General features: G+C 39.5%; 1 protein-coding gene across 1 annotated transcript in view; it reads left to right on the top strand.

The window, feature by feature from the left end:
• Nucleotides 1-15,258, top strand: part of tmtc1 (transmembrane O-mannosyltransferase targeting cadherins 1) — a 56,215-nt gene that overhangs the window by 16,032 nt on the left and 24,925 nt on the right. The window contains exons 3-7 of the mRNA XM_085137213.1: nucleotides 2,598-2,671; nucleotides 3,308-3,484; nucleotides 8,250-8,331; nucleotides 10,009-10,112; nucleotides 14,265-14,454. Of these exons, the coding sequence (XP_084993339.1) occupies nucleotides 2,598-2,671; nucleotides 3,308-3,484; nucleotides 8,250-8,331; nucleotides 10,009-10,112; nucleotides 14,265-14,454 (627 nt within the window). The remainder of the gene's footprint in view (nucleotides 1-2,597; nucleotides 2,672-3,307; nucleotides 3,485-8,249; nucleotides 8,332-10,008; nucleotides 10,113-14,264; nucleotides 14,455-15,258) is intronic.

Here is a 15,258-nt window from a genome sequence, read left to right as displayed (position 1 = left end):
GCACACGAGGGTGATGAAAGGAAATCAGAGGCAGGCAAAGAGAGATCGGGCAAGAAAATAGGAATTGAATGCAGCAGGGGCTGTAAGAGAGAGTGAACTGGAAAGACTACGCAGTAGAAAACAAAGTGAGAATAGGAAGCATGAAACAGCTAGTTCAGTCTTGCATAGATGCTCATCTCAGGCCCAAACTCTTGGATCGGGTGGGGGAGAGGATGAGGAGCTGCTAATTGGCTGTAACACACATGATGATAAATACTAATAGGAGTGAAACATGTATTTTGTGTTAATGTGTTTCTGCCATCAAATTCAAAGTGCTGATTTGTTTCTTATAAATATAAATATATATTTTCCCAACTTCGTGTTTTCCATGAATGTTTTCTTTTATGAATAAAATGGGGGTTTACAGTATTTGCAAATCATTTTGTTCATCAGGTTTTTATGTACATTTTGCACAGGTGCTCTTTTTGGAGTGGGTGCTGTCTGTCTGTGGCTGTTATAGATTTATTTACAACCTCTCTCTGTTACACCTAACACATCTGGAGGTGCTTATAAGCCACATGAGAACAACACTGCTCAAAAATGAACTCAACACATTTTAATAAGAGTTTGACATCGAGTCAGTTAAGCTGGGCAATTTTTGGCCCATTTTGAGCCGAGTTTTCAGTCGTGTGACCGTTTTGGGGATCAGCCCGAGTTTCGCCTTAATAGTGTGTCGTGAATAGTGATGGGTATCGTTTAGGTTTTATCCAATACCAGTACCAAACCGGTACTTTTGAAACGGTGCCGGTGCTTAAACGGTGCTTAAAGAATGGAGAACACAAAATTGGTCCAAAAACCTCTCATGTTCAGCTGTTTTTTTGTAAAAAGATAACAATGTTAGCCTTTTCTGCAGCTATGGGGCATATATGGTATCACTCTGGGCTGGAAGCAGCTTAATCAATGGAAAAAACACAAACTTTGTCCAAAAACCTCTCATGTTTAACTGTTTTCCACTTTTTCTTTGGTCATTTTAGCCTTTTTGTCCAGGGTGAAGGGAGTATCTGCCATCAAACAAGAAGACAGCCGCATGTAGCTATGATGATGTTTGCTAGTTCACCTTACATGCATTAATGTAATAACGTGGTTAGCCTACTCAACGTAAATTACACAAAGTTTTAACCAATATAATGGGCAGAGTGATGCTCTGGTGGTGCCACACATCAACACAGATGGAATGTTTATAAGTAAAGCTGAGGATATATTTCAAGATTTACTACAGCAATAAAATTAATTTAAAATGAGCAGAGGTGTCACGATCCTGGTCTTATGACCCAGCGTTTTGAGTTTTAGTTCATTTTGATGTTTATAGTTTATGTTTAAGCTCATTAGATTTCTATGTTCATTTGCTGATTATATTCCCCTTGTGTTTTCAACCCTTGCGTTAAGTCTCCCTTATCCTTCATGTGTTTCATGTCTGTTTCTTATGTTGTCAAGTCCATGTAGTCATGTCAGTGTTTCATTGTTTCCTATTTTATTTTGAAAGAGGTCCTATGCTTCGGTGGTTTGGTTTGCTCTTTCCCTGTGGGCGTCGTTATGTTCATGTTGTGTCTACTTTGCCTTTCTGTCCCATGTTTCAGCTCCGTATGTTCTGTCTCAGTTGGTGTTAAGTTTACATGTTTTGAGTTCAGTCAGTGTGTTTCCTGTTTTACTTCGAACGTCCACGTCTCATGTGAGTGTTTCTAGTTTTGCTTCCCTTGTCTCATCCAGCCTGATTACTCCCAGCTGTGCTCTCCTTCTGTGTCTCATTCCCTCATTATCCCTCTGTGTATTTAAGCCCTGTGTTTCTCTTTGTCAGTGTCGTAGTCTCCCTCATGGCTGTGTTTCCCTGTGTGTTAGTTATCCATGTCCCAGTTTAGTTATATTTTTTTGGTCCATTCTGCAATAAAGCAGCTTTTTGAGTTTAATTTTGTTGTCGTGAGTTTTGCGTTTGGGTCCTTCTCCTGCCTGTACACAGCTGAAACATGACAAGAGGAGATCCCACCCTATCATGCTATCATGGATAATAAGCAATGCCACTTTAAGTTTGAGGCAGTGAATGTTGAGACGGTGGAGTGTCTATTAATATCACTACCTGATGATACATCTTCGGGTTCTGATAACATAGACAGCAAACTGCTCAAAGCTGCAGCCAAGTTCGTATCCCTTCCTATACATCACATAGATGTTTGGCACGCAGCTTATTTCCATCGCAGTGGAATGAATCGGAAAGAATAAGAATGTTGTTTGTAACGGTGTCAGTAGCAGACCTGTTAGTCTAAAGTTCTGGAGAGAATTGTTTATGAACAAGTCATGCTTGCCCAACGGACACACGTGTGTCATCAGACATTATAGAAAAGCCTTAATACTTATTCTTGGCACCAGTAACCATGAGCCATGGTCACACTGCGTATCGCTCTCAAGGTTTGAAAGGAGAGCTCAGAGGCTGCTTCTGAGACAGTGATGTGCAGCTCACTGTAGCATAGCAACAGTAATGGGCTGCACATAGACACCCAGCAGTGTGTCCTCACTGGAGCATTCTGGCACATGCGTAATCTCTCAAATCTGTGTCTGTTTCGCAGGTGTCTGGTATCGTGGGTAGAGCTGATGTGTTGGCCTGTCTGCTGTTTTTGCTGACATTCCTCTCCTATATTAGGTAAGGTATTAGATTATGGTAAGACAACACCATCCTCAACCTCTCTGCACATTTGCAACTGTAAATCAGATCGGCCTGCCTGAGAGACTTTGAAAGCTCTACAAACGGGTGGTTGTAATACTGAATTATTTTTAACTGAGTGAAAATGTTAAACAGTTTTGTTACTCAAGTTTAGTCCTTCAGTCGTGTAATGCATATGACTTTGTGAGGTTTATGATTACAGCTTGGTGTTTAAAAAGTGAGCAGAATCTCAAAGCACATAAGATTTTACAGCGGTATCGACTAATGAAGAGTACTTTTACTGTTACCATAGTTACGGGATGGATGGAAAATTGTTCATAAAACATCATGTTTAGTCTCATTTACATACAGGAAGTGTTACAGCCTATTAGTGTATCATTTATAAGTTCAGTATATCAGCTGAACATATAAAAGCTTATGAACACGCAGGTCAGTTCTTAATTACAGCCATAAAAAAACATCTAAATTTAGCTAATGTAGTGATTCTGTCGTTACGTTAGACGTGCTGCAACACGACCGCCACGTCACATCTAACGAACACAAGCTGTCCTGCAGCTAGTGACCTTACAAAAGCCGAGCTGTTTTGTTCTCTCATACTTTTGTCTCGTCTCTCAGGAGTGTGAGTGGGCGTGTCTCTGAGGACTCGCTGGCCTTCACGGTGTCGTCATCTTCGCTGTTCCTCAGTTTGCTGCTGGGCACCTGCGCCATGCTGGTGAAAGAAACAGGCATCACCGTGTTTGGAGTGTGCTTGCTCTACGACGCCCTGGTGCTTTGCCGCAAGCCTCTCATGTAGTAAGGACACAGGCTCTTCCTTTCTTCCTGTTTATATCTTCTTTTATCTGGCCAACATGTTGCTGAACGTGGGCATCGTTCTTCAGCAACCTGTGAGCTACCACTACAACCATAAAGAATTTGTTTGTTAGCAGACAAAATGAGCTTTTTCAGGCACTGTGCGCATAAAGAATAGATCACTGAAAAGCTTCTGTTGGGTTTTACTTTCTCCAAGTAAAAACACTTTTATATTGAAACAATAATGACAGCTTTCATAAAGAGATCTAGTGTAAGTCTTGTGTAAAGGTCAAGGTTTGATTTAGACATCTTTACACCCAATTTGTACGTTTTTTTATGATCTGTGTTTTATCCGTCTTCACATTTCACTCTATATTTCTGAAAGACTTGCTTTAGACTTATAAAATGAAAAGAAACTAATAAAAAGTGTCAGACCTTCAGAGAGAAAGAGCTTTTTTAAACAGTGTTTGAAAATAATACGAGCAGTCTAATCTGTGCCTGTAACAGAGCGTGATGCCGCTGGATCTGTTTTATTAGAGGTGTACACCTGATGTAATTAAACAGGAAGTGAACAAGCGTACTCTAGAAGTGTTCGGGGCTGACTGATTAAAAAAAGCTGGCAATAATTATCACAATATAAATGAATTAACACAAATATATCAGAGTATGTTTTGTGTTGGTGTAACTGGTGACTCCTCTATACGTACATTGTGTTCTACTGTATTATGCTCTCGCTCATCCTTTCTCTGTGCTAGTGCTGCCCCAGGTACATGAGATTAAATCTACCAGATTAAAAGATCCAGCAGGCAGTTTGAGGGGATTTTTTTATCCATCAGTGAATTTAAAAGATAAGAATTAAACGAGAGCCAGATTAACCCCTTGACCCCACACACTCACTCTTTGTCAGGTTCCCAGTTGTGCACTTTGGCCGCTCTCCCCAGAGCCACACAACTATTTTTAGGCTTAGTTTTGACCCGGACCTTTGAAGCACTTTCTACAGCAATCCAAGAATATGTTTTAACCAACCTTTAACTGCTCCACAGTCTAAACTCGTGGTGACAGAGCCTGGAATAGTCTTCCTCCTGATATTAGATCTGCACAAACGCTCAAACATTTCAAATCGTTAATAAAGAGACATTTTTATGGTCTGGATTTTAACACACGTTGACTTTAATAGCCTTAGTTTTTGTTGTTGTTGTTTTAGTTGTTTTTATTGACTTATTTTATTTATTTGTTTTTCTATATTTTACTGCATCATTGTTGTGCATTTTATTTATTTTAGTGGCATTTTACAGTGTTAAGCACTGTTTGGAAATCTGCTATATAAACAAACTTGACCTAAATACTTGTAACTAGGGATGATTGTTTTAATAATAGAGTATCGATTATTCCTTTGATTAATTGAGTAGTTGAATAAGAAATACTTTTTTTATTCATGGGAAATTATAAATATTCAAAAGACAAAAAACACGGTTCTTTTTCAAAATAAACTGCATACAACATCTGTCCAAAAAACTAAACCCTTTGATTGTATTTAAGTGCCATTTAAGTGTGCAGCGAATGAGTTAGGGTTTATTCAAAGTTATGACAAATTCCTGCGTAAAAAAATGATCATCATACATAATGAAACAATCTTATGAAAAATAACTACATTAGTCTTTTGAATATTTTATGTAAAGCCAATACAGTTATGCTGCATATTATATTATATATTGGGATTAGCATTACCTAAGTGCAAAGCTGGAGAAAAGAGGAAGTCATGCCACTGAATGGTTGCTAAAATTAAATCCAAATATGAGCTAGGTGAATGTCCCAAAACATCTGCTCATTTCTGCAGTTAATGCTTAATTATTTAAAGTTGCCAGATTTTTGTAGCATGCACATGCTTGACATGGAGGAGGTTAGGAGGAGGGAAAACAGAATGATTAATTATTATTAAATAAACTTAAAAACTTTAACTTTAAATATTTTGCTCTTCATAAAAATATATCCTGTCAAAATTATGCAAGTTAGAAATATGAACATGCTGCCAAAAACCCCAGAAAAAATAAATGAAAGCATTCACAAGGTTGGAGACGCATGTAGATGGAGCTGGGGCGTTGCTTCAGGAATGGAACTAATAAACTGTGCGGGCCATTCAGTGTCGTACTTTCCCTTGAGTGTATCATTACACTGCAGAACCAAAACCAGCAAAAACCATAAATCAACAACCCCTCCCATAGGGCTGCACGATTTTGCATAAAATGAGAATCACGATTCGTTTGCTTAGAATTGAGATCACGATTCTCTCACGATTTTCTTTTCCAGTATAAATATTTATTGCGCTTATTAACTGCACATCAACTTCGTAACAGTTGAGACTGAACATAAAAACAATAAATAAACATAAAAACAACAAATGTCTCACATTTTGTCGTTGCAGCAAAATGTTGTGCTGCTTGAAATTGCGTCTCCACCGTTGCTCGACACTGCGTGTATAGAGCAGGTAGTGCAACAATAGAAAAATAGTTGCAGGACGGCACTGTGTAGCGTTTGTCTAGGGTGTTGATCATTTTCCTAAATCCCTCGTTTTGCACAGTGTTGATGGAGCCATATCTTTGGTCAGGTGATAAGTGATAGCCTCTGTAATTTCTTTGTGCCTGCGGGAGTTCGACGGGTATAGGGAAGCGCTGTATAAGGTTCCCGTTATTGATGTTTGGGTGGTTGACCGGGACGGATTTTCTCCTGTCACTTTCTCGTCATCCCTGACGTGCTCTCCGTTGTTTTTTCCCCGACAATTTTAGCAGCCAGCTTCTGTATCACGTGGTATGAGGCTCCGCCCTCGTCATTTGTTGAGGAGGAAGAGTGAGCGCTTGTTTTCATGCGGATTACGTCCCGGATCAAAATGCGGTACAATCGCTGTCGTCTTTTTTTTCTTTTTCTTTTTCTTTTAATCGTGGAGGTGTTGCGGGCCTTCAGATCATTACATGCTCCATTTTTAGGACTTTACCACACAGCGTTTCCTGGTGTGTGATGCAGTGATGTTAACTCACCGGTACAGTTCTCCTCCTGCATCTTTACTCGCATCCTGCTGACTAGTCCGCTTTTTTCACCGCACAGCACCGGCGCTCCATCTGTTGTAAGTCCAACAAGTTTGTCCCAGGGCAGTTTCATGTCGTTACACTTTGACATACGTTTAAAAAAATGTCTTTTCCTGTTGTTGTCCCGTGCATCAATTTAATGTTCAATATTTCCTCTCCACGGATGAAGATGACCAGCTGTGCAATGTCCATTATGTCTGTACTTTCATCCACAGCAAGATGCAATAAAGTTTTTGCTTCTTTCACACAACTGTGTTCTTAAATCAGTGGCCATCTCACAAACCCGATCAGCAATCGTATTTCTGCTCAGGCTCACATTTGCCAAAATCTGAGTTTTGTCTGGACACAAGACGTCGCACAGCTTCATCCTGCAGCTCTTCAGAGTGGTACCGGGCCGATTTGGCTCCTCTGCTACAATAAAACTTTCACAACAGCTTCACTTTGTGATTTTGCTCTGGTGACAAACGTCTGCTGAAATGTCAGATTCTTCTTTAGCTCTTCTACTTCCTGTAGTTTCTGCGTTTAGGTTTTTCAGCTTATTCTGACGTCTCGTAGTGCCGTCTTAATTAAATTCCTTCATTACGGCCACATCAGCTCCACAAATAAGACACACGGCTTTACCAGCATGTCTGTAAACATATATTCAGCCTCCCACCGGCGCTGAAAGGCTCTGCTTTCAGAATCAACTTTTCTCTCCACCATAGTGAGCAGCGAGCTTCAATAACAGAAGTTTGACTTGATTGATGCGGGAATGTTCCCAGTTAGCCTAGCCAAGGAGGCTGCAGCGCTGCATTATGGGATCTGTAGTTTGTATCACCAGGCCATGCATAACAATAATAATACATCTGTATAAAATGATCTCGCGGGCCGGATATAAATGTGCGCCGGGCCGGATGTGGCCCGCGGGCCTTGACTTTGACACATGTGGTGTAGAGCTATACAAGCATATAAATAAAAACAGGAACCCAGACAAAAAGAGGAACCAGTAACATGAAACTATGTGTGACGTGTAAAGGACCAAAATAACACCTATAGACACATTTTTAAATTCTAATGTTAGAGTTTCTGCAACTGGCTTTTGGGGCTGTGCAGGGCTCTCTCTTCCAGAAGATGATTGAATAAAGAAATATAAATGTTTTAACCACTCTGAGTCGGGGTTTCTCTTTTCTATCATGGGGATCAAAGAATCGGGTTTAGGGTGCTCTCAGTGCTCGGGCCCTAATAAACAGAGCAGATACAATAGGGCCTTCGCACGCTCAGTGCTCGGGCCCTAATAATAATAATAATAATAATAATAATAAACGGAGCAGATACAATAGGGCCTTCACACGCTCAGTGCTCGGGCCCTAATAATGTTATGACATTTTTTAAAACAAAATGCAATGGCATGAAAATCTCAAAAATCTATTTTTCATTTACAGTCGGACAGAAAACCAATAAATGCTTAAACTGAAACAACGCTTCAAAAGCATACAAGGCAAATGGAAGTTAAATCAAACACATTTTAAATAGAAAAAATTACAAAAATAAACGTGGCTAAAAAGTGTTTGGTTTTTAAAAAGATATTTGCAGTCAACATTTTTTTGCTGTTAAAATGGAGTCTGTCATAGACACCTATGTGTTTTTTTAAATTCTAACTTAATTTTATTGTTTTACTCTGACCTGTTGTCTGTCTGTCTCTGACTCAGTCACCTGTCTAGCTCTACACTCAGGGAGCTCCTCCACATCTGTAGCCCCTTCATCAAACGAGCCTGCCTTATCACCGGCTATGTGAGTATTTGTGTGTGCATAGCTTTGCAGTGTATATATACACCGGGTAAAGTAAGCATTGAACACGTCACCAATGTTCTGTGTTAATATATTTCTAGAGGAGCTATTTACATGAATGTATCACCAAATGTTGGTAACAACCCATCAACAACACATTCAAAGAAATGAAACCATAGATTTCCAAGAATTAAGTTATTCCATCGCTATAACGTGGTCCACCTTTCGTGGCCTCGCTGTTTCGTGGATTTTTTGGGGGGCAATTTTCCATACTTTTTCTTCTTTTCTTTTTTTTAAACAGCCATTGTGTTCTGCATCCTGATTGGCTGTAGACAATTATCAATCAATCTTGTGCTGTGTCTCCAGAATGCGTTCAGCTTGTCAAATTTATATAAATCTTCGATCACTAGCAGTGTGACTCTGAGGTGCTGTACTGTATGTTTGTAAGTTTTCTCTCCAACAAACACAACACTGTTGACGAAACATTTTGCACCATCAAAGGCTCCTGCGGTAGCACCCAAAGGGCAGAGGAAGATGCTATCCATTGCACAAAAAGTTGGACTTCTGGACATGCTAGTTACCCTATTTTTTGGATTAGGTGCATTAAGCGAAACAAACAGTCAGATAAGTCAAACTTTACTCAACTCATTCCTCTTGCTTCCTCTACTCCTCATTGATTCTTTAATGATTCATTAATGTTGATATATATAATATAATAATATATAATAATTGTAAAAAAAAAGAAAGTATTGTACAGGGAAGGTGCAAAAAGCCATGGAAATTCATGGCATCAGCTGAAATCTATCAGTAATTAGAAATCAGTCCTGCCACTTAGTGCAAATGAACATCAGCTGCTTCAGTTCCTGTAAATGGTGCGACATTACCAAGGTGTCGCACACGAAACCTCTGACGGGTAAAACCGCTGAGGTCTCCTATGACCTTCACAACCCTGTTGTTTCATAACATGCTGATGGCATTGTTACAGAAGAAATGATTAAACACTGAATGTCCCATTGAGCAGTGTTGGATCTATAACTGGGAAGTGGGAAGAACATCAATTCACCATAAACTGGCTGTGACCAGATCCTCCCTGCCATGTTTCAGACAGAGGAGTGAATATCAGTTATCCAAGAGCCAAAGAGCAGCTGCAGAAATACCTGGAATCCGCAGGTAATGACTGGTCTTGTTTTAAAGAAAACGATAAGTGATGCAGTCAAGTGCCTTGGCAAGTATGCACATCCACCACGCAAAAGCATCCTTTAAAGTTTGTTGAGCAACATTTAAATAAGCCTGTGAAATCCCAGCAGAATGGTCTGGTAAACGTTGAACTCTGCCATAACACACGCCATGTTTGCAGACCAAAAATCACCAAAAACACAACATCAAAAGAAAAGTTTGTGGGGCTGTTTTTCAGAATATGACACTGGCATGGTTCACATAATTGAAGGAAGGATGAATGGAAATGATTACACATAATTTATGGTTTAATGTCTTTGTGTGTGCGGTCTGGACAGGCTGTTTCCAACATTTGATGTCCATGTCACCTTTAGAAAGATATTTACTTTGAGAACTGGTGATATGTTCAATACCTTTGTGCCTGCTGTAGACTCACAATCCCTGGAAAGACTTTGGTCTAAAAAGGAGTGGCTTGCTGAGATGTTTCTCTCCTCTATCCTGCAGGTAGTGATCATCGTGTCTTTCAGGCTTTGGCTGATGGGAGGATCCATGCCGCTTTTTTCTGAACAAGACAATCCCGCCTCCTTCTCACCTCACTTTCTCACCAGGTCAGCATCACACTCAGATGGAGACAGAAGAATCTGGTATTGAACATTTTGTCCTAAAAAGTCTTCTAATATCCATATAACTTGTTTCTAACATTGAAATATTGTCCGGTAAACCATAAATACATATATATGGATTTATATCAGTGGTGGACGGGAGTGGAGGCCTGGAGCTACTGAACTGTCTGATACACGGGGAAAAACAACCTGATGTGTCCAGGCAGCCGATTTATGCTACATCATTGATTTATGACAAGCCGCTTACAAAAATGAAGAATAGGAGCGTTAACTAACCCTGATCCTGTTTGGGGGGTTTTGTGCATTGTGTTTATCATTGCAAATCTCTCCTGAGATTTGCAATGATTTTCTGAACTTTTTTATTGAAAAGGTTGTCACCACCAGGGCTCTTATCACAGCTCCTGAATCTGACCCCTCTGTCTCTGTCCCGTGCGCTGCTGTTTTCACTCAGTTTGAGCTTGTGACGCTCTCCACTTTAGAGGATGTGGTTCGCCATATTAAGCCCACAGGTTCCCCACGGGATCCTGTCCCTCCACAATTCTTTAAAGAAATTTTTCCTAGTATACGACAGTATGTCCTTGAAATTATTAACAGCAGTCTGTCTTCTGGTATGGTTCCTGCAAATTTCAAACATGCAGTAGTGCAGCCACTGCTTAAGAAACCTGGCCTTGATCACACAGTTTTAGCGAACTATAGGCCTATTTCCAAGCTGCCTTTAGTCTCCAAGGTTTTAGAGAAAATTGTTTTTAGTCAACTGAAAGATTTTATAGATGATAATGGCATCTTTGAGGTTTTTCAATCAGGTTTTAAAACCCTTCACAGCACAGAATCTGCATTATTAAGGGTTTTTAATGACATCCTTCTGGCATGTGATTCTGGTAACCATGTTGTTCTTGTCTTGCTTGACCTAACTGCTGCCTTTGACACCGTAGACCACAATATTCTAACTTCTCGATTACATGATGTAGTGGGTATTGGTGGCACTGCACTTAATTGGTTTAGGTCTTATTTGTCAGATAGAACTTTCTCTGTCAGCCTTCTCGGTTACGAATCGTCTTCTGCTCGTCTGTCATGCGGCGTCCCACAGGGCTCAATTTTAGGGCCACTGCTCTTTTCACTGTATCTATTGCCTCTGGGTTCTATCCTTAGAAGGCATGGGATCTCATTTCATTGTTATGCCGATGACTGCCAAATTTATTTGCCACTAAAACACAAGGATGGCATCTCCATAAAACCTCTCTTGACATGTCTAGATGAAATTAAAGCTTGGTTGGCTCTAAACTTTTTAAATTTTAATGAAAAGAAAACAGAAGTGTTGGTGTTTGGACCCAGTGGCCCCTGTGAGTCCTCCTCTGTTGTTTTAGGATCCCTGGAAGTCTATTTTAAACCTGTTGTTACTGACCTTGGTTTTAAGTTGGACAGTGATTTTAAATTGGACAACCAAATCAGAGCAGTGGTGAAGTCCAGTTTTTATCATTTAAGGCGACTGGCAAGAGTAAAATCTTTTCTTTCGAGGCAGCATCTTGAAACAGTGATCCATGCTTTTATTTCTTCCCGCCTGGACTACTGTAACTCACTTTATGTGGGGGTCAGTCAGTCATTGCTCTCACGTCTGCAGCTGGCTCAAAATGCGGCTGCACGACTCCTAACAGGAACTCAAAAAAGAGAGCATATAACCCCCGTGCTAGCCTCTCTGCACTGGCTGCCTGTGTCTTTTAGAGTTAATTTTAAACTTCTTATGTTTGTTTTTAATTGCTTTCACAGTCTTGCCCCGCCTTACCTCTCTGAGCTTCTTCATCCCCACATACCCTGTCGGTCTCTCAGGTCAGCTGACCAGCTGCTCCTGGAGGTACCGAGATCCAGGAGGAAGCTCAGAGGGGGCGGGGCCTTCTCTATTGTGGCTCCAAAATTATGGAATAATTTGCCCGTGCACGTTAGAGAGGCCCCTTCACTGTCCACTTTTAAATCACGTCTTAAAACCCACTTTTATTCCTTGGCTTTTAACCTCAGCGAGACTTAGTTTCTCTTTTAATTGAAGTAGTTATTTAATTAATGATTTCACTCTTATTTTATTTGGTTTTTACTTATATCTCATGTAATTTTATTTTACAGTTCAAATGTACAGCACTTTGTGTCAGCTGTGGTTGTTTTTAAAGTGCTTTATAAATAAAGTTGATGATGATGATGATGATGATGTTTAAGTAGCCACTAATGATAAGACTTGTCATTAGTGCACAAGACAGAGATTAGAAATAAATAGAAAATAAAACGCTTAAGAAGACATAAAAATAAAAAATTAGATATAGGAATACTGGCACTGCAAGGAGATCAAAAGGAGGGATAAAGAAAATTAAAAATGGAAAGCAGATCAATAAGTCATCAATAATTAAATATAAAATAATAATTAAAATTGATCAGGGAGGGCTCAGGGAGGGGCGGGGCCATCTGCTGTGATTGGTTGGGGGGGACGACAGGATAAAGACATGCTGTGGAAGAGAGACAGAGGTTAATAACAGATATGATTCAATGCAGAGAGGTCTGTTAACACACAGTGAGTGAAGAAGGTGTTGTTCCCAAAAATGTTTGGAATCATGTCTGATTTTCGTTCCACTTCTCACGTGTTCACCACTTTGTGTTGGTCTTTCATGTTACCCATGTATTTTGGATTCCATAAGGATGTACTTAGTTTTTCACAGGACCACATGAAGTCCTTTGAAAACCTCCTTTTTGGCAAGACTGCGTGTTCTCTTATTAGCACGTGTGCTCTGTGCACAGCATTTAACAGTGAATGAAATTCTCATCTGTTAAACCCTGTATACTGTAGTAAAGTTTGACATTTATTTATTATTTATTCTTATTTTTATATTGTATCTAGTTTAATTAATGTTAATGTATCTGCATATGTTTATCAATATAAATCAATATAAAGCACCATAACCTTTTTTGTATATGAACTGGCACAAATCACTGCACATTTTGATTGACCAATTGTTTTATTTTGAATATGTAAATAGAAATAACAACAAGCAAGAAAATACATTGTAAATTCAAAACAATATAGAAAATAAAAATAAAGTTCCCACAAGTATACCACAATATATATATACTTAAAAAAGGAGTAGAATGAAGTTTACATTATTTATTCCTACCCACTGGTGGTGTCAGCATTACTTGGACAAATCTAAAAAAGTTGAGGTTGTAACACATTAGTGCCCATATTTTTGAAATATCCAAAGATGCTTTCTGCCAAAAGATCGAACCACTTTAACTTCCTAACAGTCTTTGAGGATCAAATTAATTGATTAACTGACATATCGAACACATTACCTCTTGAATTTTGTAATTTACAAAAGCAGACAGCAAAGTCTGGGTGCCAAATTCCTCTTTCAATTAAGAGGTGTTTTAGCCTTCAATGTCCTGTTTGTCAGTTCTCTGTTTTGCTGTTTTAATAGAAGCAGGTCGCTACAACAAATCTTCAGAATTAATACATGTAAGAGTCACACAGGTTTGATAATAACTGTTGTTGAGGTTTAAATTTATCATCTTAAATGCTTATATGTTGATTATATTGCTTTATATAAGAAAGGCCTAACTCTGAGTACACTCTGTGCCAAAAGTGTTGACAGGAGACGACATGGTTTTGCAGAAGCGTGGTAACTGCAGTAGAAAGTGAAACCAACTAGGCTGTTTGATCGAAACTTAAAGTGTGGTGTGACGTAGAGAGCAAGTATATAAATAACTAGGCTTCCGTTTGTGCTTCAGACCTGGGGTTGTGTGTTTTGTGTTCAGGTCTCCATATCCCGGATATGTGAAATTTAAGATCATTGTTTGAGTTTGACCACTCTGAGCCCCGTGTCTTTCTTGGCCGTAAAGAATACAAAAGAACTGGGATTTAATACTGTGCTGCACTAACAAAAGGGGAGAATACAAAGACTAAATCAGAGCAAACATGAACACCAGCAGCAACATGACTCTTTTAAAGACGTGTAGGATTCAGTATACCATGATCTGCTATAGGTTTCTTTGACTGGGCTTTAAATGTCAGTTTATTAGATCATTCTAAATTAGTTGTAACCTTAGAGAACCAAGCATCTATTATATCTTTGTCCTTTTCTTCTTTTTTCTCTAACTCCACAGGTTTTTAACCTACTCATATTTGCTGTCCTTTAATGCCTGGTTGCTGCTGGCCCCCATTGTGCTGTGTTATGACTGGCAGGTCGGCAGCATTACGCTGGTGGAATCGCTGGGTGATGTGTGCAATGTGGCCACTATGCTGCTGGCTGTAGTGATGATTGCTTTATGCCTGCACTGCATCTTTTCACTGCAGGTAAGAACAGAAATGTAGTTCAAAAAAGCTTCAGATCACATTTCCCATGATCTCTGCTGCCTCGTGAATCTTGTCTGCCCTCAAATGTGTCATTTAAAGGGCATAAAGGTTTTTTAGGGATGAGTACAATAACCTCAGTTCTATCTGTATTTAAGAGCAGAAAATTGGAGGCCTTTATGTCTTTAAGGCGTTCCTGCACTTTAACTACTGTAGTTTTCGGGTCATAAGCCGCTACTTTTTTCCCACACTGTGAACACTGCGGCTTATACTGACGTGCAGCTAATGCATATTTTTTTCAACCATAAGCAGCGTAACTTGTGTGTTACCGATACGTACGTATACTTACAGGTAGCCGTGTTACAGGCGCTGTTCGAGGAAAAAAAGCATTTGCAGTATGTATTTTTGTATGTTACTATGTTTATGTTACCTCACGGATTAAATTAAACAGTAAAAATCCTCACGTGTTACATTTCTGTGTACAAAATTAATTTTCTTTCTAAAATTACAGCATGCGGCTTTTAATTAGGTGCGCTCTGTAGTCCGGGATTTACGGTAATTGGTGTGTGTTATCTGTCTTCATGGACAGATAGAGCTGGGTGTCATCTGCATAGCAGTGTAAATGTATGCTATGTCTTCTAATGATGCTGCCTAAGGGAAGCATGTATAATGTAAACAGAATTGGTCCTAGCACTGAACCCTGTGGAACTCCATAATTAACCTCAGTGTGTGAAGAGGACTCTCCATTTACATGCACAAACTGGAGTCTATTAGATAGATATGATACAAACCACTGCAGTGCAATAC

Source organism: Neolamprologus multifasciatus, chromosome 17 (genome assembly GCF_963576455.1).
Source record: "Neolamprologus multifasciatus chromosome 17, fNeoMul1.2, whole genome shotgun sequence".
Classification (NCBI taxonomy): domain Eukaryota; kingdom Metazoa; phylum Chordata; class Actinopteri; order Cichliformes; family Cichlidae; genus Neolamprologus; species Neolamprologus multifasciatus.
Note: the sequence above shows the minus strand (reverse complement) of the source record. Positions and strands in the feature narration are given on the sequence as shown.